General features: G+C 54.2%; 9 protein-coding genes across 9 annotated transcripts; 2 read left to right on the forward strand and 7 right to left on the reverse strand.

Annotated features, from left to right (window-relative positions):
* Nucleotides 1-142: 142 nt before the first annotated feature.
* AB675_3357 (D-arabinitol 2-dehydrogenase [ribulose-forming]) lies at nt 143-1126 on the reverse strand (the record flags this gene model as incomplete). The annotated part of the gene is made up of 1 exon (XM_018143401.1): nt 143-1126. One exon carries the CDS (start codon nt 1124-1126, stop codon nt 143-145), a length of 984 nt encoding a protein of 327 aa, XP_017999637.1.
* Nucleotides 1127-4283: 3157 nt separating this feature from the next.
* AB675_3358 (uncharacterized protein) lies at nt 4284-5351 on the forward strand (the record flags this gene model as incomplete). Its single annotated transcript, XM_018143402.1, has 1 exon — nt 4284-5351. The coding sequence occupies one exon, from the start codon at nt 4284-4286 to the stop codon at nt 5349-5351; it is 1068 nt and encodes a 355-aa protein (XP_017999677.1).
* Nucleotides 5352-5807: 456 nt separating this feature from the next.
* On the reverse strand, nt 5808-6652 carry AB675_3359 (uncharacterized protein; the record flags this gene model as incomplete). The annotated part of the gene is made up of 2 exons (XM_018143403.1): nt 5808-5984; nt 6044-6652. 2 exons carry the CDS (start codon nt 6650-6652, stop codon nt 5808-5810), a joined length of 786 nt encoding a protein of 261 aa, XP_017999723.1.
* Nucleotides 6653-7290: 638 nt separating this feature from the next.
* AB675_3360 (uncharacterized protein) lies at nt 7291-9622 on the reverse strand (the record flags this gene model as incomplete). The annotated part of the gene is made up of 2 exons (XM_018143405.1): nt 7291-8150; nt 8848-9622. 2 exons carry the CDS (start codon nt 9620-9622, stop codon nt 7291-7293), a joined length of 1635 nt encoding a protein of 544 aa, XP_017999598.1.
* An 817-nt stretch (nt 9623-10439) lies between these two features.
* On the reverse strand, nt 10440-11138 carry AB675_3361 (putative GTP-binding protein YjiA; the record flags this gene model as incomplete). Its single annotated transcript, XM_018143406.1, has 1 exon — nt 10440-11138. The coding sequence occupies one exon, from the start codon at nt 11136-11138 to the stop codon at nt 10440-10442; it is 699 nt and encodes a 232-aa protein (XP_017999728.1).
* Nucleotides 11139-12915: 1777 nt separating this feature from the next.
* On the reverse strand, nt 12916-14649 carry AB675_3362 (uncharacterized protein; the record flags this gene model as incomplete). Its single annotated transcript, XM_018143407.1, has 1 exon — nt 12916-14649. One exon carries the CDS (start codon nt 14647-14649, stop codon nt 12916-12918), a length of 1734 nt encoding a protein of 577 aa, XP_017999684.1.
* A 1811-nt stretch (nt 14650-16460) lies between these two features.
* On the reverse strand, nt 16461-17096 carry AB675_3363 (uncharacterized protein; the record flags this gene model as incomplete). The annotated part of the gene is made up of 1 exon (XM_018143408.1): nt 16461-17096. The coding sequence occupies one exon, from the start codon at nt 17094-17096 to the stop codon at nt 16461-16463; it is 636 nt and encodes a 211-aa protein (XP_017999769.1).
* Nucleotides 17097-17136: 40 nt separating this feature from the next.
* Nucleotides 17137-17901, reverse strand: AB675_3364 (Mediator of RNA polymerase II transcription subunit 8; the record flags this gene model as incomplete). The annotated part of the gene is made up of 1 exon (XM_018143409.1): nt 17137-17901. The coding sequence occupies one exon, from the start codon at nt 17899-17901 to the stop codon at nt 17137-17139; it is 765 nt and encodes a 254-aa protein (XP_017999607.1).
* Nucleotides 17902-18122: 221 nt separating this feature from the next.
* AB675_3365 (Protoheme IX farnesyltransferase, mitochondrial) lies at nt 18123-19825 on the forward strand (the record flags this gene model as incomplete). The annotated part of the gene is made up of 2 exons (XM_018143410.1): nt 18123-19041; nt 19080-19825. 2 exons carry the CDS (start codon nt 18123-18125, stop codon nt 19823-19825), a joined length of 1665 nt encoding a protein of 554 aa, XP_017999517.1.
* Between the last annotated feature and the right edge of the window lie 100 nt (nt 19826-19925).

The following is a 19925-nucleotide window of genomic DNA, read 5'->3' on the forward strand; positions in this document are numbered from 1 at the left end:
ATGACTCAGACACATCCAAACGCAGTCAAAAAGCCTCGACTTTAGCTTTCCATTGAGCAGCAGCAGACGCCAGTTTGGCACGGCAGTTTGAGCTCTGATCCTTAGGATTCCCAGAGTTATCGTACCAGCCCTCTACAGCCCTCTACCAAGCAGCATGCCCTCCATCAATCCTCAAATCCGCCCCCGTCACAAATCGACTCCCATCACCCATCAAGAACACAGCAACCGCCCTATAATCCTGCGGCCGACTCAACATCCCCAACATATTCTCCCGCGCCCACTGGTCCCTCCTCTCCGGATGCTTCCGAAACAACTCCTCCACCATCTGCGTCACAATGTACCCCGGACTAATCGTATTCACCCGTATGCCATGGCCTCCCCACTCACTCGCCAGGTTCCGCGCTAGCTGGACCACACCCGCTTTACTCGCGTTGTACGCGGCACAAGTGAGGCCGCGATTCGCAACGGTGCCGGACATGCTCGCTATAAACGCCATCGAGCCTTTGGTTTGCTTCAGGCGGATCATTTGGCGGGCGACGGCTTGCGCGGTCATCATCACGCCGGTGATGTTCGTTTCGAACATCCTATTTGCGTCCGCTTGAGCGTAATCCAGCGCAGGTGTCTCCTGCTGGATGCCGGCGGCGGCGATAAGGCCATCAATGCGACCTTCTGTGTCGGCAATAGTTTCAATGGTTGAGTTGAGGGCGTCGACGTCGCGGACGTCGATTTGGCGGTAGTGCAGGGAGGTGTCGAACTCAGAGCTGGCTCGAGAGGCGATGTGGGCAAAGTCTGGGGACTGTTGGTCTGGTGGGAGGCGGTCGAGTGCATAGACGGTTGCGCCGGCTTCGAGGAGCGCTTGCGACATGCACAGGCCTAAGCCGCGAGCGGCGCCGGTGACCAGGATTGTTTTGGAGGTGAGATTGAATTCTGGAAGCGCTGGCTGGGCTTCTGGGGTGCTTGATGTAGCTCTGGACGCGCTTGTGCGGTGGATGGTGGTCGTAGACAGTGAACGTTGGTAATTGATGCACCGAAGTCGTGGTATGAGTGGTGACGGTGGTTGCCTGGACCACAGGACTCGCGGTGCCGTCCGTCTGGTCAACGGCAGGAACCGTGTGAAAACGGACATTGTGCTCGAGCCTGAGATATGTATTGTTGAAAGTGATGTTTTGGTAAGTCAACAGAGTCTGAGGGCCTTTGGTTCTGACGCGTGACGTGCTCTATAATATCACAACAGGTATAGGCAGGGAGGCTTCAGGTTGGGGAACAAACAGAGTTTAGCCAACGAGGGGCACTCACTTCGAACGACATACCTATGTCAACTCATCAGCAGCTTCATCTAGTATGCCTACTTGCCGCGCGACGACTGGAGAGAGCCTCAGTATGTGCGTCACGGCCTTCAATGTACCTAGACAGGACTGAGGCAGTTAATAAAGCAGTCCACTGGTCACGTGCCGCCCAACTTTGTCACTGTTTCGACACCAAAACTTCAGGTTCCCTGCCCGCGCCCCATATGCACTCCCCCAAGTTGCCCCTACAGTAAAAGCGGGGCGCGAACATCATCAACAATCTCTAGCTAAGATCGTGCTCGGGGCGGCACAGAAGCACGGCGTAGGTCGAAGTTTGTAGATAGAGGGCTCAGGATAGACGGATAGAAGTTGAAACAGCCGAATCGGGAAAGGCACTTTCCCAAAAGGACCCAAGGCTCTCACTCGCGAAACACGATGCCAACGGTCGACTTCGAGCCTTCAGGAGGCATGCTAATCTGGTGCTGTGTCGCAACACATGTAGGTAGGGATTGCCTACGTGAATCAGCTGGGATTTGGACCTGTACAGGATGATGAACATCGCAACGCCTAGAAGGCAACCAAGCGATCATCCGGCGCCCCTACCGAGGCTAGAGCAAAGCCTAAAATTAATGACGTCTCCGGACGCTACCACTCTCGGACCAAAAGTTCCAATGACTCAAGTGGTACAATTTGTGACTCTGAGCAAACAGCCACTCTTTCACTTTGCCACGGATATTTGGTACCTTAGAGGGCGTCCTTCTTGTCGCGCTTCCTTTCTTAGTTGATAGACAGTCTTTTTGCAAGCAACATCAGTTCACGAGCCATCTTGTAGCGCTCGATTTCCTTTTCACGGTCCCCTCGTACGCAGATCGTTGAAGTACGGCCAGACGGTCCACGTCCTCACTCTCACGCCAATATGGAAGCACCGCAGCCACAGCATCCTCCTAGACCTAACCACAACCGTAGACGCGGTCGAGGCAACAGACAACAAGGTGGCGCGCCTTACCAGCAACGACCTCAAGCCGCAGTTGCCACCCCACCAGCACCACCTGCCGGTCGAGCGTTTGGAGGAAGACTTACCAGAAACTTGGACGCCACCGCTCTAGACTTCGTACCTGCTTCTTTACCGCCCCGATCGCCCTCAGCGGCTTCCTCACAAACTTCAAGAGCACCTGCACAAGCACGACCTCCACAAAAGAAGCCCGCACAACGAAGAGTCTCAATATCTCGATCGACTGCACCAGACATTGCCACTCGCACGCATGAAGACATCAGCAACGGCGTATACGAATGTGCCATCTGCAGCAATGAAGTAGCAAGGAATTCCAAAGTCTGGTCCTGCCATACCTGTTGGACCGTCTTCCACTTGAGATGCATCACAAAATGGTCACAAAACGATAATTCAGATAGACCTGGTGCCGACGGAGAAGAGAGACGGAGACAATGGCGGTGTCCGGGCTGCAATCTGCCAAAAGAGACACTCCCGGGCAACTACAACTGCTGGTGCGAGAAAGAGCTGAATCCTTCAAACCTCCCTGGATTGCCACCACATTCATGCGGGCAGACGTGCGGCCGAGCGAGGAAGTTTCCCAAGACCTGTCCACACCCTTGCGACTTGGTCTGTCATGCCGGTCCCTGTCCTCCATGTCTGGCTCAAGGTCCGAAGCAAGTCTGTTTCTGTGGGAAGAATGAGAGTCAGCGGCCCTGCTCTCACACCGACTACGACGCAGGCTGGAGCTGCGGCCAAGTATGTGGCGATATGCTGCCTTGTGGAGAGCACACATGTCAACGACCTTGTCACGAGGGCATTTGTGGTGGCTGTCCGGTCGAAGTCGACGCAAAATGCTATTGTGGTAAAGTCGAACGGAGGATGCCGTGTTCTGAGCAGGAAGAAGAGAAGGAGAGCTATGCGTGGGTTGGTGTCTTCAACTGCGGCGGTGTTTGCGATCAGCTCTACGACTGTGGCGAACACAGATGCGACAAGCTGTGTCACTCGCAAGTTGAGGAACGACCACACTGCCCACGGTCACCGGATGTTGTCTCACACTGTGCGTGCGGTAAGACCAAGCTGCAGGACCTACAAGCGGAGCCTCGAAGAACTTGTATAGACCCGATATCGAGCTGCAAACAACAATGCGGAAGAGCACTGCCTTGCGGTCATGAGTGCACACAGACCTGCCACCCTGGCGATGACTGTTTGCCGTGTACCAAGAGGGTATCGATCTTGTGCCGCTGCGGACGCAATAGCTTCGACACGATCTGTCATCAGGCACCGAAGAACCTCCGTCGTGCCTGCGAGTATGCAAGGCGACACTCAATTGTGGTCGGCATGAATGTGGAGAACGGTGTTGCACAGGAGAGAAGAAAGCAGCCGAGCGACTGACGTCCAGACGAAAGATGAAGCCACTTGGAGCCGCAGTACCTCGATCCGAAGCCAATTTTGAAGCTGAGCACATCTGCACACGGGAGTGCGGCAGAACGCTGAAGTGTGGAAATCACACTTGCACTGAGCTATGCCATAAAGGCCCATGTGGGACTTGTCGGGAGGCAATCTTTGACGACATATCTTGCAACTGCGGACGAACGGTCTTGCAGGCTCCTCTAGCTTGTGGAACGAGCCCGCCACCATGTTCGTTTCCGTGTCGTCGGCCGACTACATGCGGTCATCAGAGAGTTGCCCATAATTGCCACATGGATGATGAAGGATGCCCCAAATGCCCGTTTCTTACCGAGAAGAAGTGCCTGTGTGGCAAAAAGATGCTGAAGAACCAGCCGTGCTGGCGGTCAGATGGCCTGTGTGGTCTAGTCTGTGGGAAGACACTCAAGTGCGGCTCTCATACATGCCAGAAGACTTGTCACAAGGACGGTGAATGCGAGGACGCCTTGCAGCACTGTCAACAGCAGTGTGGGAAAGCCAAGAAGACTTGCGACCATCCGTGCGAGAAGGCATGCCATGCGCCGTCCATCTGCAAAGAGGATAAGCCTTGCCCGTCAAAGATGATCATCACGTGCGACTGTCAACGCAAGAAGGAAGAAGTGCGCTGCAATGCTCGCGCTGGCGTTCCCATACCTTCCGGTCGACAGACATCGCTCAAATGCGATGACGAGTGTGCACGACTAGCCCGCAACAAGGTCCTCGCCGAAGCTCTTCGCATCCCTGATGGCCACACAGACGATCACGTGCCGTACTCAACGGAGACTCTGAAGATGTATCTCGAGGACGTACCTTGGGCACACAAGCAGGAGGAGATCTTTCGTCTATTCGCTGCAGATGACGAGGAGAAGCGATTCCGCTTCGACCCAATGAAGAGTCGTCAGCGCCAGTTCCTACACAGCTTGGCAGAAGACTTCGGCTTCGATACGGAGTCCGTCGATCCGGAGCCACACCGCCACATCGTCCTCTTCAAAACGCCTCGCTTCGTCTCGGCTCCTATGAAGACCCTTGCTCAGAGCGCGAGGATCCGACGAGCGCAACTCAATGTGGCTGCTCCTGTTGCTGCAGTCGTCAAAGAGCCCGAGTACAACGGCTTCATCTTGCGTGGTCTCAAGTTCGCTCTTACTGAGGATGAGATCTCACCTGTCATCAAGAAGGCAATGCCTGCTTCGACCATGGATGTCTACTTCCTTGCCGATGAGGTTGCGTTGATTCCGCGCGGCAAAATTGACCTCAACGCTATCCAGCCCACCCTCTCGGCAGCAATCATCAGCGCCGATCTTGCTTCAAGCGTGCTCCGTTCTCAGCTGAACATGTCAGGCCCAGAACCGAAAGTCTTGGCTGTGCAGACCAAGTCTACTCCGGCCTCAAATGGAGGATGGTCGCAAGTTGCGGCAGGGATGAAGCGTACTACGCTCGTGCCAGCGGCACCTGTGGGGCAGAAATCGGTGTTCACGGTATTGGGGACTAAGACTGCCGAGAGGAAGCGGGAGAAAGAGGCAAACGAGAAGATGTTGAGGAAGGTTAGGAAGGAGGAAGAGGTGGTTGTTGACGATTGGGAGGCAGAGGTGGACAACGAGAAGGCTGACGAGCCTGAGCCCGAGTCTAGTGCGGTCACCATGGAGCAGTGAGCTGCTGAGGCGTGAGAGATTCTCTGTGGAAGTCTATGGAAATAGCGAATCCGCCTTCCTGCCTGCTTGATCCGCCTTCCTGCCTCCTTGATCGAGCCGACAGCGTCGATTGCAGGTCCATGTGGTGCTTGTCATGACTTTGCTTCAGTCGCATGCTGTCGTGCCATCAGGCAGGGGCTCAATAACGCCAGCACACCACTGCGCGTCGCGATAAGTTCTGCAGCCAGCAAGAGTGCTCGCAAGGCCAGAGCTGTGTTCCGTACTCTAACCTCTCGCAAGCATTTCCTATTGTTCCTTGAGTCCTTTGAGTTCATCTCGTTGCAGACGGACCGTTTGGCTGAAGAGGGAATCTTGTTTCCGTTGGTCTTGTGCAGACATTGGATCTGTCGTTGCGACAGTCACATTGCTGCTTTGCGAGTCTGCATCAGTATTGTCGCAGACTTTGGCTGGGTAGCCTCAGCCATCGTCGTATGCTGTGTCTTCATAAGCTCCACCCTTGTCATCTTTCACATTGCCGCTGTCTTGATCGTTGTTCTTCGTATTGGCTCCGTCCTCGTCCTTCGTCTTGTTGTCTCCATGCTCGATGTGATCTTCCCCGTTGGGGACGCTCACATCGCCACCGTTGCAAGTTGCCTAGCGGCAGCCGCGAGAGTGTCCGCGTTCGCCGGGAGCTCGTCGACAAGGCAGTGAACGAGTCGTTTGAGGAATTTTGGGTTCTGGCCGATACATTCGATGAACTGACTAACATCGTGACCTTCATTCCTGAGGTGTGCGACGCTGTGGCAGTATACGTCGAACAGTTCCTCAGGATACTCACCCAGCCGATCACAGTAGTGCTCGTAGAGATAGCGTGTAAAGTCTGACTGGCCACCCGTGTCAAGACCTGGGGTGTAGTACAACTTCTTCAGGAGTCGGGGCAAGGTAGTTTGGGCTAGCACTATCCGCAGTGCCGGCATATCATACTTGTCCGCAACCATGTACATTTCCATGGCTAGGTAGAAATCGTTCATATGGTTCCCCACTGTCACAGAGTCAGTGAGAACGTCGTTGATGGACTGAGCGAATTGTGCCGTGGTCTCGGCATTGCGCAGCTGCTGGAGGACAAGAGCCAATGCTAGATCGTCATCACCAGTAAGCTCAACGACTCCGGAGGTTGTCTCTTGCCAGTCGTTTTTGAATAGTGTCTCGAAGAAACCGCTCTCTCTGGTGAGTGTAGACTTCAGGATACGGTACCGCCCGTTCGTTAATTCGATGACGACCGTGATGAGCTCGTCATCGTCTGCAGGAGTGGGACGTGCCATGTCGAGATAGGGTCTAGTATCTATGGTACCGTTGCGCAGGGTTCTAAGTCGAAGTGGTGGAAAGGAGAAGTAGTGGAAAAGTGGCAGAAAAGAGATGGCGACACCTGCTTAGTCCAAGGCACAAACAGTTCCTGCCGAGTCTCTTCACTTGCCTACTTGTTGTGTTGGAGTTGCTACAGTGACAGGAGCTCGATGTGAGGCAGCCTCAACCGGTTTGCCCGTCGACTCGGAAGTGAGGAGACGGTCATCAATGTGCAAGTCTGCAAGTCTGAATGGGAGTCGCCTGAGCTGGCTCCGTGAAATTCATAATGGCTTTCTCGTGCGACCGTACTGATATCTTCAACGACCGTAGGTATCTTCGCTCTCTGCGATCAAGAATGATGCTCGTCATTGCCAGAACGCCATTCCAAAACTCCAGCCTCCATCTTGCACTGGTCCCGTTGTGCTATGTATCATGTGGGCGCCGTGGGCGCAGAAGAAATGACATGTTGAGAAGCGCCCTTCCCTATCCTCGGTCTTGCGCACACCGCGAGTTCGATGTGACCGCCATTCCATATCTGGATCCCAAGACTTCTTGCCGACACTGCTGCAGGCTGTGACTCCGCGTCGCTAGACATGATCGTCTACTCTGCCTGTCCTCATTTGGAGTCCGTGATCTCGGTCTTGGTCGCCTTTGTCCTCGGTTTCTTCGCTCTCGCAGCCGGGGTTGCAGCTGGCTGTTCTTCCTCTCCGACGTCATCACTCTCGTCGTTCTCTGGTGCTGCTGCGATCTGCTTGGCGAGACCCGCCAGCAAACGCGGTCTGTGGGAAACTCTCTCCATCAGGTATTGGAAGACGTGGTCAAGAAGTTGTGCGTCTGATGAGATGCGCTCGATGAGGTAATCGGCTTCACCGTCATGGCGGATGGAGATGTCTACACCTTTACAGATCATCCAATAGAGGTCCTTGGGATATGTGCCCAGCTCCCTGAAGATACGATCGTAGATCTGATCCGCGAAAACTCCCTGGTAGTTATAATCATAGTAGTCCTTTTCGTACATCTTCTCGAGAATGTAAGGAAAGGTTGATTCTACCAGAACCTTGTGCAGTGCTGGCATATCGTACTTGTCGGCGATGCTGTACATGCGAACGGCCTTGTCGAAAACCTCGCCATAGATATATGTGCCGGCGTACATCATATAAATCAGGTCCCTGTCAATGGCTGTAGCAAACTCGTCCGGACCGTGCTCCGCCAGCGCACCACGAAAAACATCCACTTCCGAAGAGCCATTGTTGCGAATATGAATGGTTGGGATGCGCACCTCCTCCCAGTCTTTGTCGAAGAATGCCTCGAAGTAGCCGCTCGCTGTGACGAGGGCGAGCTTGGAAATTTTGAAGGTATGGTCTTTGCCGGTCGAGTTATTGTAGACTGTGACGATTTCATCGACACCTTTTATGCAGAGAGTACTCACATCGAAGAGTCCTCGGCGTTTAATAAGAGTTTTATGCGGCTTCGGTGCTGTGGAGTGGAGTAGTGTGCAGCAAAGGAGAGGGAGCAATGTTCAGGCATGTCTCCGATGAAGGGGGTGCGCAGTTGTTGCCTGGCGTCTTCACTTGCTCGAGTCTCGCAGGCCCACTCTCTGCAATCACATTGCACAGTGACCTCAGCGTGATCCAGCCTAGTGGTTGGGACAGACCTGGCGAAGTCAGGTTCTCGACGGGGCAAAGGGAATCAGGTGCATGATCTGTGTGGTGCGAACCATTTCCTATCCTCTCTGTTAGCGTATTGCGCTTCGAACAACGGCAAGAGAGTATGCCTAGGTGCCTGGAGCAGTCGCAATCGCGGTGGAATCAATGATGTTACTATGCTCGGATTGCGGCAGCAGCAATGTTTGCCGATGCCACAGGATTTATCCAAAACTTCGGCGTTTCCTTCACTTTGCCTCTTAGCCGTTCTGTCGTCGATATCCGAGTCCAGTCTGAAAGTAACGACCTGCCCAGGATGTCTTTCTTTATACCCTTAGCCGTGGTCCCACGCTGGATCTGCCGTAGCTACAGTCTGATACCTGCGCCAGGAGCTGTTTGCCAATGCCACGCCAGCCATCAGATGAGGTCGCACTCCCTTCCCTCGTAGTAGACTCCATCCTCGCCAGATGTACCGTCCTCGTTGTGTGCTCCGTTCTCGCCCCAGGCCCCGTGCACGTCGTTGTACTAACCGTCAAGTTCCCCAGTCTCGTCGCTGAGGTTGTCTTCATCCCCGTTGTTATCGTCCCCTGCGGAAGCTCCCGTACGGAAGGCCGCTGCAGCTTGCTTGGCGACATCGATCAGTGGTTGCGGATTGTCTGGCGTTTTGTCGACAAGATCCCGGATGAGATGCTTGAGTAGCTTTGGGTTCGACGAGATGTGCTCAATGATGTGGTCCGCGTTACCATCCTTGCCGAGGAAGTGGGCAGCGCCGGAACAGACCAAGTCGAAAAGATCTTCAGGATATTCGCCGAGTTCTTCCGAAAACCGCACGTAGACATGAGCAACGAAGTTAAGCTGTGAGGGCGAGAAAGGCCACTCCTTGTCGAATGACTGCTTGAACATGATGGGTAGGGCTAGCTCTGCCATGTGCTTACGTAGTACTGGCATGTCGTACTTGTCTGCGATCGTATACACTCCGACAGCTGTGTCATAGGCGTATTGAGTTGTTTCCCGGCGTGGGAGTTCCGAAACCAACGAGACGCTGAGCACTTGTGTCAGTCGAACGAATTTTGTAGGATCTGCACCCGCGTCAAGAATTCCAAGAACGAAGACCATTGCCAGACCGTGATCACCACGAAGCCGAATGACTCCGGACTCCACCTCATGCCACGTCCCTTTGAACAATGTCGCAAAGTAGCCACTCTCTCTCGTCAAAGTGGACTTCGGGATGTCGAAAGATTTGTTGTAGGTGTCTGCGATGACTGTGATGAGCTCGTTATCATTTGCGGCAGGTGGAGCAGCCATGGTGAGGAGAAGTCTGTGGTCGACTAGGCGCTTATGATGGCTGGTCAGTATTGTGGCGGGGAGTGGTAGAGTTGCGAAGCGTGGACGGTAGAGATCGTCAAATGTTTCTGACGGTGGTGATGTGCGCGGTCACTTGGCATCTGGTGACTTCACCTGCCAAATTGTAGTACCCGCTGATAGTCTTCACGTTGCCACAGTGACAGATATGTGAACCGACCTGAAGCCCTGAGCAATCCTGTCGCGGTCAAGGAAGAAGGTGATAATCCTGTGGAAGATCTGCACGTGCTACCGATTGCAGTGGTTTCGAATGTTGGACTGACGAGTGTCCAAGCCAGCGGCCGAACGGTAGTGCCATTTCGACTGTCAGCAGACAATCAAAGCGAAGACATATGACCGCAATCAAGCTCAGTGCTTATGTCCGTCCTCGCTCGATACTTTCTCGACCGTGACCACGCCATTGTGCTCAGTATCCACCTTCAGCAGCTCTCCGGTCTCGAGCTTCCTTTTCCACCGCCTAGCTTCTCCACGAGCGAGTATGAATGTCAGTCTTGCACTCGCAGCATCCAGCACGTCGAATTGTGTCGAGCTCAAGCCCGTATATGTCCATCGCCCGAATGCCCAGTTGAGAACATATAGTCCTTTTCCATCCATGTCCAGACTTGCTCTCCTATCTCCTGTGCTGTCCGGCGGCGCGAGCGACTCGCTATGAGACCTTTGATGCGATAGACCTCGTCCTTGGGCGCAGACAATAGTAGCTCCTCAAAATCATCCAGGCTCACAGCATGCGGCCGCCCATCCTCAGTCCTGAGCGTGACACTCAACACCTCGACCTCGCTCTGATGATGCTCCTCCCTCGCGTGCCAGCCTCATGCTCCAGCGCAATCGCCTCCCTGATCCCCTCCTGCCTTATCATCGCCCCATCAATCCCCAACACCACCTCCTTATCAACCCATCCTTTCACCGACTTCACCCACGGAGTCTGCACCTCCAGATCCCCCACCCGATCCAGCGCCTCATCAAATCTCCTCTCCGAAACCAACTCCCACTTGTTAAAGATAATCAAATCCGTATACCTCGCCTGCATCCTCGCCGTCGGACTAACATCATCATACCCCTTCCAGTTCTCAACATCAATCACACTGATCACCCCATCCAGCACAAACATGCCCGAATTCTCATTACTGATGCGATTGATCTCCATCGCCAGCGTCGCCGGAAAGGCCGAGCCGGAAGTCTCGACGATGATGCGTGCCGGGTCGACGGTGTCGCGGAGTTGGAAGAGGGCATCGCCGAGCTGGCCGACGAGATTGCAGCAGATACATCCGTTGAGGAGCTCGCGGACGCCGGAGATGGATTTGGAAGAGGCGAGTTGGGTGTCGACGGCGAGGTCGCCGAATTCGTTCTTGAGGAGGGCGACGCGGTAGTTGGTGGGGAGTTGGGGGAGGAGGTTGAGGATCAGGGTTGTTTTGCCGGAGCCGAGGAAGCCGGTTATTATTGTTATTGGGATTGGTGGCATTGTCGCGGTGAGTGGCGAGGGATATGAGTTCGATTTGGTACGATAGCTCGGAATTCTGGGGGTTTCTGATCAGGGAGGGCCGCCTTAGATTGGCCGAATACTTGAATCCGTGAAGGTATGTTGTCTTGGTGCAATCTCAAGACTGGCGGCAACAGGGAAGTGTTCGAAGTGTATTGAAGACCTTCATCGATGTCTCGAAGGTTTCCCCAATTTCATGAAGTCCAAAGCCTATGCTTGCGAGGAAGTAGAGTGACAGGAATGCAAGGAACCAACAACATGTACTCCCAAGAACACGCAGTATTTGCTTCAGTATGCTGAAGCTCCTTGCAAGGCCGTCAAGCTTACACAGCCCGGTGAAGCCGCTGAAGTGTACACAATAATGCTCGTGGACTCAGGTCGTTCGTGGGGGCAATGAGAGTGGGATGCGCCAAGTTCCGAGCTTCAATGGACGCACAGAAGAACAGCCAAGTAGCAAAAAGAATTCTAGCGACCTACTTGCACAAGTCATGATCACGAAAAACACAAAAAGAAATGTCAAGTTGGACGTTGTGACCTGTGTGGATCGACTAGATATGGTGTCAGTACACTGACACCCACACATGGGACAAAGGTTGATGCTTACACACACGACCTTCAGATGTTTGAGACTGAGTTATGACTTCAGTCTGACGCTCTCCCAACTCTGAACAGCTTGTTAGAAATTCTGTGCTTGCGTTTTCCGAATTGCATTCGAACTTACGAGCTAAGGTCACACAGTTTTCTGAGCTGTTGTTGAGCGAAATTTGCTCCGTGCAAATTAATATCCATCATGCTATTGCGGCCGAGAAAAATCTGCTTTCTCGCTGTAAATGAGCACCAATGCCGCCTAGCGCGAGCGACCTCGGCGGAGCGTCTAGGCGTGCCTGATGTGCTTGACCTCCATGATCATGGTAGCTTTTGCTGCCAACAATTGTTAAGGCTTCGACTAAGGAGATCAACGACAATGAGATTGGCAGATGAAGGTCCGTATGCTGCCAGTAGAGCAACGCTGCTGTCGTCTGAAGTCGTCTATGCCAGAGATCACCATATGATTATCGGACAGATTTTCCAGACCCACGAGACCGGGGACAATTGGACTACTCCAGAGCTTTCATCTTCAGATGTTACATTGCGGCGACGCGTGCACGTCAGGAACCAGCCCCTATATCCTGGAAGAATTCGAAGATTGTGAGTGTTTGGATAAACTACCTACCCAAGTGTTGGGGTGTCTGGGCCTCTCAATTGTTTCCTTTACCCTGCGATGCAGAAACGCCGATACTATACACTCCTGATGTCCTTGCTGGACACCGCCTAAACGCCTGCATGGACCTGTTTCAAATGCTAGCCAAGCTTTGCCCAATGTATTCAACAAAAGTACCGCGCCCTTTCAGGCTGCAAGAAGATCAAGGCACCACTGCAGATTATTGCTTAACGAACGACTTCAATGCCCACGTCTCCGCGTGACCAATGGAAGCTGACGTCAGTGCTCTAACACGATGCCGGAGATTGAGCCTGAATTCGCGAACATGTGTTCATCAGTGTTTGATGGCGCAAAAATTGGAGAATCCCCGAGACCCTGCATCGGGCAAGTACTCGGGTGATATGTCCATATCAGGCAATGACCGACCAGATCTCAGTGGTGAATGCCCAACGCCGAGGTTCTGATCCGGGCACATGCGCGGTCCAAAGTACGCCGAGGACTGCCCCTGGATTTGTTCGATGTTTGAGTCTTCGATGTGAGGCAGCAACAGAGATCCACTCATCCAGATAGCACGTCGCTGTCCGAGACAGGTGGTGTGACACTGTCCATTGAATGCACTGTGGAAGGCGGTCTGCTGAAATTGCTGGAGGACTGATAACTCGAATTCGAGTCTTCTTTCTTGAGAGAAGCCGAATCCCGCGGGAGTGAAGACGACTGCGAACGCTTCAACATCCCGTTCTTCGGCGCCGGAGCACGCATGAGCCGCTCGGCCTTGCCAACTTGATATCGGTCCAAGCCGAGTTGCCACATGCGCGTCCAAGCATGCTCATACCTTTCGTGCCAAAGAAACTTCCGCCATATCGTGCGCGTTGTGCTGAGACTCTGTGCTTCATCGTACTTCTTGATGGTGAAGTCGATAAGGTCATCTGCCTCGGGCTTGAACACGCCGGATATTCGCCAGGCGACCACGGCAACAAGCCAGATGATTGCTGCTACTTCGCAATGTGATGCGTGCGGATACTGCTTTAGAGCTCGAACAAAACTATGCACGAGCTCGTCGTCCAAATAGTCGGTCTTCCTGGTTGTCCTTTGGTGCTTAATGATGATGATGACTCCCAGACACAGGACGTACTCGATCGATATTTCTGCATTGGCGTGCCGCAGATTGCGGAGAATGAAGATAGCGGAGCGTGACGAACTCATAGGCTCGGCGAACAGGCGAGCGTAGACTTCTGTTGCTGCTTGATTGGCTCCATTGATGGCTTGCATATCTGACGACCACTCACTGAGGTGTTCAAGCAAGTCGATAGTTTGAAGACTACACTTGCTGGATAGCGCCAGGTCCTCCAGACCCTGTGGCAGCCGAGACATCCGGATGCAGATTGAGATTGGGAAAGGATGTTTGATATATCGCAGGGCGTTGTCTGCTGGCGGAGGTGGTGGCTTCTCTGGTGGAAAGATGAATGCCACGAGTGCCATGTAGAACTCAATGACCACGATGACGCCTAGGCTCATTGCAACCAGAGGCTCATTGAGTGCGTCTTTCCGTAGCCCGAGGAGCTTCCTCACGCCCCGTTGATGAGAAAGCAACGACTTTATGTTGCCGCACACCGAGTCGGCAACCATCAGTTGCGTGATGCTAGCAATGAGAATGTCATCCATGACTGCGTTCACGCCCATGATCCGATCTCTGATGTGACTGAGACCTCGATTCTGGAGAGCCATCAACTGATCCGAAGGCTGAAAGCCCTTCCGAGATCGCCGCTGCAGGAAGAGACTCTGTGCTGCTGCGACATAGCATGAGAAGAGCCCAACATCTTGCAAGGATCTGCTGAATACCGTTGCAAGCATTGGGTGCTTATGGCCACCCCGAATATCAAAGACCAGCTCTTCATTCGAGACAGAATTGAGCTGCTCGTCCAGAGCCTCAAGGCTCTGTGCGTCAAGCTGGACTGGGTAAGCACCAAACATATCCCTTCGATGTGCGTCGAGCGCCGTTGGTACGAGCGTTGCACTGCCGTCAGAAGCAGCAGAAGACGTGGACGATCCTGATGAGATCGACCCACGTTTGGGGGGGACGTTCGGCGCAGTCGTCACTATTGGATGTAATCGACGATAAGTATCTTTGTGCTGCCGCCGCTTCTTGTGCTGTTGTTCTGGCGGGGACATGGAGCCATGGTCGGTCGTTGGCGGCGACGTATGCCCGCTTGTCGCTGGGACCATTTGTCCCAGCCCTGCTTGATCCTCCAGTACATTAAATGGCTCGACCAACAATGACTCTGATGATTTCATCCGTTCTCGGATGGATTTGGCTGTTCAGCCATGTTTTGATTGTGTGAAGGAGAGACAGTGGAATCGTTGATTTGCCGGATGACTTTCATCTTAAAGCACATCTCATGCGCAAATTTTGCAGCAAAAGCATATACAGGCGCAGACAATGCCATGGTCTGTGATGGTGTCAAACATGGACATTGGAGAACTTGGCCGGTCTCAGGAACGGTCGAGGCATCAAAACTGGAGGAGGTTGCTTTGAAGAATTCGAAACCCCTGCTCAATTAGCGGCAATGATTGGTTCATGAGCAGATGAGGCTGCACACGGTGTATTCCGGCGTCGATCTGGGGCCGTCTCCAAACTTCCGGTGCGTAGATACCGAAGAGCAGCCTCCAATCAAACGATGCAGAGACCTTGAAACAGAGCGAGATCGACCTCTAAAGATCATGGTGGATATTTTCCCGCTGTTCAGGCTTTTTTCAGCGCAACTCATGGCTATGTTGAAAGCACATGGCGACAGGGTCCCAAGGTTCTATTTCCTCGTTCCGTTGCAGATGCGGAACTTAGCATCCCACAAGCTCACCAAGACATAGGGAAAGATCACCAGCGGAAAACCGCATATGGTTGCGGAGGTGTACTTCACGTGGGTGATGTGCAACATGTGTCGATTGTTGGGTTCCATTAGTTTGGGCACTGCCCGAGTCAAAAGTGGTCACACCACAAAGAGGTGGTCTGATGGATTATGATTGCCTGTTCTGGCTCACCGACAGGATAGTTGACGTGCTTGATGTGCCTCGAACTGTCGGAGAGCTTTCAAGAGCGCTGGTCGCTGCTAAGATGCCTACTAGTACGATGGTAGGTATCTGGCAGGCAGGCGCAGTCTACTCCAACCCAGAGAAATACTATTGGAAACGCTTTTGTATGAGTCGCAACCAGTATCGTGCAGCCTGCTTGCTCCTCACGCGACTCTCGAGCTTTCTTACTGCGTAGCGACACTACATGCGACCATGATCGTGGGAATACAGTACCTCCATGTAGGCAGCGAAATAGTAGTCCGAAGCAATGACATCAACGACTTGGGGTAAGCTTGGCACTATTGGGGAACAGCGGAAGCAGCCGCTCCTGTCGAAGATGCGCCGTCACGGTCGTCAATGCACGTCAGCGGCTATCTTCCCCTCTGTCAATGAACTCGCCCACTACCTATCTCGGAAAGCAGTCAAAGCATTCATATCTACATCGGCTGCAGTCGCCAAATTTTGTAACTGCTGGGACTTTTCCATTGTTTCAGACTCAACAGCGCCGCTCGACTGCATATCCTGGTGTGAAGTGCGGAACATTGGAACTGATTTGTTTAGTGAACTTGTCGTCCATTAGCCTTACTCTCCCCGCGGCACCTGCTACATGAAACCCAGCATCAGTAGGGCCACGCGTTGGATGTGTTCTCATGTGTACCATTTTCCCCCGCGACAGGATGAGCCGGAGCATCACGGCTTTAGCCTGACAAGCCTTACGAAGGTAGGATGATACCATATTCGATGTCGACAGCTTCCCCCGGGCTTGGAAGAGTCGGATTAGGCCGAGTCACACTCACTTATGAACGACAGCCTCGTGTCAGGTCAGAGTTATACCATTGCCCTGGACGACTAGAGAGGTATCAGATGTAGGCGACCCGTCAGCTGGCGCGCCGTGCGAGCGACATTCGGTGACTCGTTTGTCGACCCCGTTGCTGGCGTGATGCAGCGATGCTTCGAGCAAGCCAATGTGAGTATAAGGTAGGGCTTCTGCTGTGATTGCGCATCTACCAATATCTCCCGCAACTTCCGAGCACTCCTCACCACACGCCCTCATTCGCACAGAAGAAGACGTCTGGACCACGCGACGCTTTTTTGGGTTGATACCACTCATCGTACGTGCCCACGGAGCGACAACACACTGCGAACATGAATATCCCAGCGTCAATGTTAGCACTCCTGACCGCCGCCAACACCGTCCACGCCCAAGCTGCCGGAGCTGCCGCATCCGTGGTCTCTTCCGTTCCCACAGATATCTCCTCCATCCTCTCGTCTGTTAGCTCAGACGCGTCATCCCTCCTTTCTTCGATTAGCAGCGACGTCTCCTCACAGCTCTCCTCCCTTTCGACCGCAAGCATCACCGCCTCGGCCGATGCCAGCGACATAGCGGCCTCTGCTTCATCGATAATCAGCTCGGCCAGCTCGGTGGTGGACAGCGCATCTAGCTCGGCGAGTGTGGTGAGCAGCAGAGTCAGCAGCGCGGCCAGCAGTGCGAGCAGTGAGGCTTCGCAAGGCGTTGCTGGTGAAATTGTGGTTCCGGCTGTGGGCATGATGGGCACTCTCTTGCTGGGGTTGGCTGCATACCTGTAAGTAATGTGGGTTGTGAGCGCCTCAGGGCGGAAGTAATAGCATGAAGTGCATGGCTTTGCAGGAGACGGCGGTCTAGCTCGAGCCATAGTGTCTTTCTTGTCAATCCATTGGTATGAATATGTAACATCACCGCTTATTTTGAGGCTGAAGTCTTGACTTCAAGGCAGCATTCATCGTCTTCCCAGTCTCGGTGAAGGCAACTAGATCGAGAAGATCCATAGGAGGCATCGTAGGTGCGCTTGGTGCAGTTGTGGCCGCAGTCTTCGTCTGTGCTGTAGCACTGTCGACATCCATAGCCTCCGAATCCTCGTCTGCATCTACATCGTCGTCGGCATCGTCTTCACTCTCCTCGTCGAACTCCTCATCATCGTCGTCTTCCGGCACAACTAGAGTCCTCCTGAGACCTGTCGTGACGTTCTCAACCCCGGCTTGCACCTCCGCCAGCGTATAGTCTGCGCCCCATCTTTGCTTCCTCGCCTCATCCAGTGCCAGTCTCGGAGCATTCGCCCACAGCCTGTCGCGATCCGTATCTGACAGCACGCCGGCTGACGATGCCTCCTTCGCGCCCTGCTGTCCACGCTCGATCCACTCCTGCGTTGCGAGACCGAGATGCGTTGCTAGCAGATGCTCGCTCACGCCGCTGGCTGTGTTCGCTGGGTAATTGGCATTGGGAAAAACGACCGTCCGGGACAACAGGTCGTCATGTTTGGAGAGTTCCCTGGTCAGCTCGTGCAGGCTGGAGGCCACTGTCTTGAACGGGCCCTGGAGGTCGTCTGAGCGTGTGGCGGCATTGAATTGACTGTGGAGGGTAAGGAGGTTCCTGCTGAGGGCGGACAGGCGGCGGCGGAGATCTTCAAGGGACGCGACTTGGTCTGCTGTCAAGCCCGCCATCTTCGCGATTAGCTATCATGGTGTGATAGGACGTTGCTTGAATTAGAGTCGGGATGAACGTAGATCGAGTTCCTCCAGGTTGGGCGCGTCGTTTGGCGGCGCGGAGAAACTTCGGCTCCACAGCTTCGGGATCGACTTCAACTTCGGTCTACTCTCACTTCACATGGACTTTTATTCCCACTTGAAGGTCCTGCGCACGTTGGAAGATGGCGTAGCATAGCATGGCCGAAGTATCGATGAGACGGCTGGTCGGTGGCAGCGTCTGCTCTCGATGCATAGCCCGCACCGTCCGACCACAGCCTTTGCCTGCCAACAACCTCTACAGATCATCATTCCACACCAAGCGGAAGCTTCATGATAGTCTGGCTACTCGCCGGAACGCAGTAATTACTCAGAATGGCTTTGTGCAGGACTATTTCTCCGCGAATCCCTCGATGAATAAAGAGTGGCTACGAGAGGGGTTGCGCTCGTTCGTCAAGCAAGCCTCTGAGTCGCCCAACACCACATCCTCCATCACAGCAGCAGGGCGAGAAGCGTCCATTCACAGCTCTGCACTGCCTGCCGAGTCTCGCCATTCGTCGGCAGCTGCCACAAGCACAAGTCTGCCGCCCACCGAGAGCCTTGATAATCCTCCTCTCTCGACAGAGGAAGGACAACAGCAAGAGCTGCTCCCACATAGGCGAAGGAAGCGGCGGAAAGAAGAGGACGCTCAGGACACGTCCGAGTCACTACCACTTGACGCCTCCTCCCAGCTGACAACAGCGGCCACCACGCTGCCCACGTCCGCCACCCTACGACGCCGCTTCGCGACCTACCTGGCCCTCACCAAACCACGACTCTCCTTCCTCATCCTCCTCACTACAACCTCCGCTTACAGTCTTTACCCTCTACCCGAGATCATATCCTCCTCCACCGCAGCCCTGCAGACCACGCTCTCGACCTCCACGCTCACCCTCCTCTTCCTCACCAGCGGCACCTTTCTCTCCTGCGCCGCCGCCAATACCCTCAACATGCTTTTCGAGCCCAAATACGATGCCCTCATGACCCGCACTCGCAACCGACCCCTCGTGCGCCAACTCATCAGCCACGCTCCGCCGCCCTCTTCGCCACCGCCTGCGCCGCCTCCGGCCTCACTCTCCTGTACGTCGGCACAAACCCCACCGTCGCTGCCCTCTCAGCGCTCAACATCTTTCTGTACGCAGGAGTCTACACTCCCATGAAACGCCTCTCACCAGCGAACACCTGGGTCGGAGCCATTGTCGGCGGCATCCCGCCCCTGATGGGTTGGTGCGCTGCTGCAGGCCAAGCCGCTACTACGGAACACCACTCTGCTACGGACCTCCTGCTTTCCGAGTCCGCGACAGGCGGCTGGCTTCTCGCCGCACTACTATTCGCATGGCAATTCCCACACTTCATGTCCCTCTCCCACACCATTCGGGAGGACTATCGCGCTGCAGGCCACAAGATGCTCGCCTGGACGAATCCCGCACGCAACGCACGCGTCGCGTTGCGGTATAGCCTGGCCATGTTCCCGATCTGCGCAGGGATGTACGCTATCGGGCTGGTGAACCAAGGATTCTTGGTGATCAGCACGGCGTGTAATCTGTGGATGACAAAGGAGGCAGTGGCGTTTTGGCGGAAGCAGGGCGGCGGAGGGAGTGCGAGGGGACTGTTCTGGGCGAGTGTGTGGCAGTTGCCTTTGGTGTTGGTGGGGGCGCTGGTTTGTAAGAAGGGGATCTGGGATGGTGTGTTTGGCGAGGGTGAACAGAAGAGCGTGTACGAGCCGCAGCCGGCTGGTGACGTGGAGGTCGTTGCGGAGACGGCGGAGGAAAAGGTGGTAGTGCTGGCAGGTGAGACGTTGGGATTGGAGGAGAGGAATCGGCGGTGGAACATGTCTATGCTGGGTTTCAAGCGGCCGAGTTGAAGTGACATATGCTTTCAGCGAAGTATGACTTTGTACAAATGTATTACATTGATCTTCCTCCAGCGACACACATATCATGCAGGCAAGTGCTCCATCCCAT

Source organism: Cyphellophora attinorum (genome assembly GCF_001299255.1).
Source record: "Cyphellophora attinorum strain CBS 131958 chromosome Unknown Contig14, whole genome shotgun sequence".
Classification (NCBI taxonomy): Eukaryota; Fungi; Ascomycota; class Eurotiomycetes; order Chaetothyriales; family Cyphellophoraceae; genus Cyphellophora; species Cyphellophora attinorum.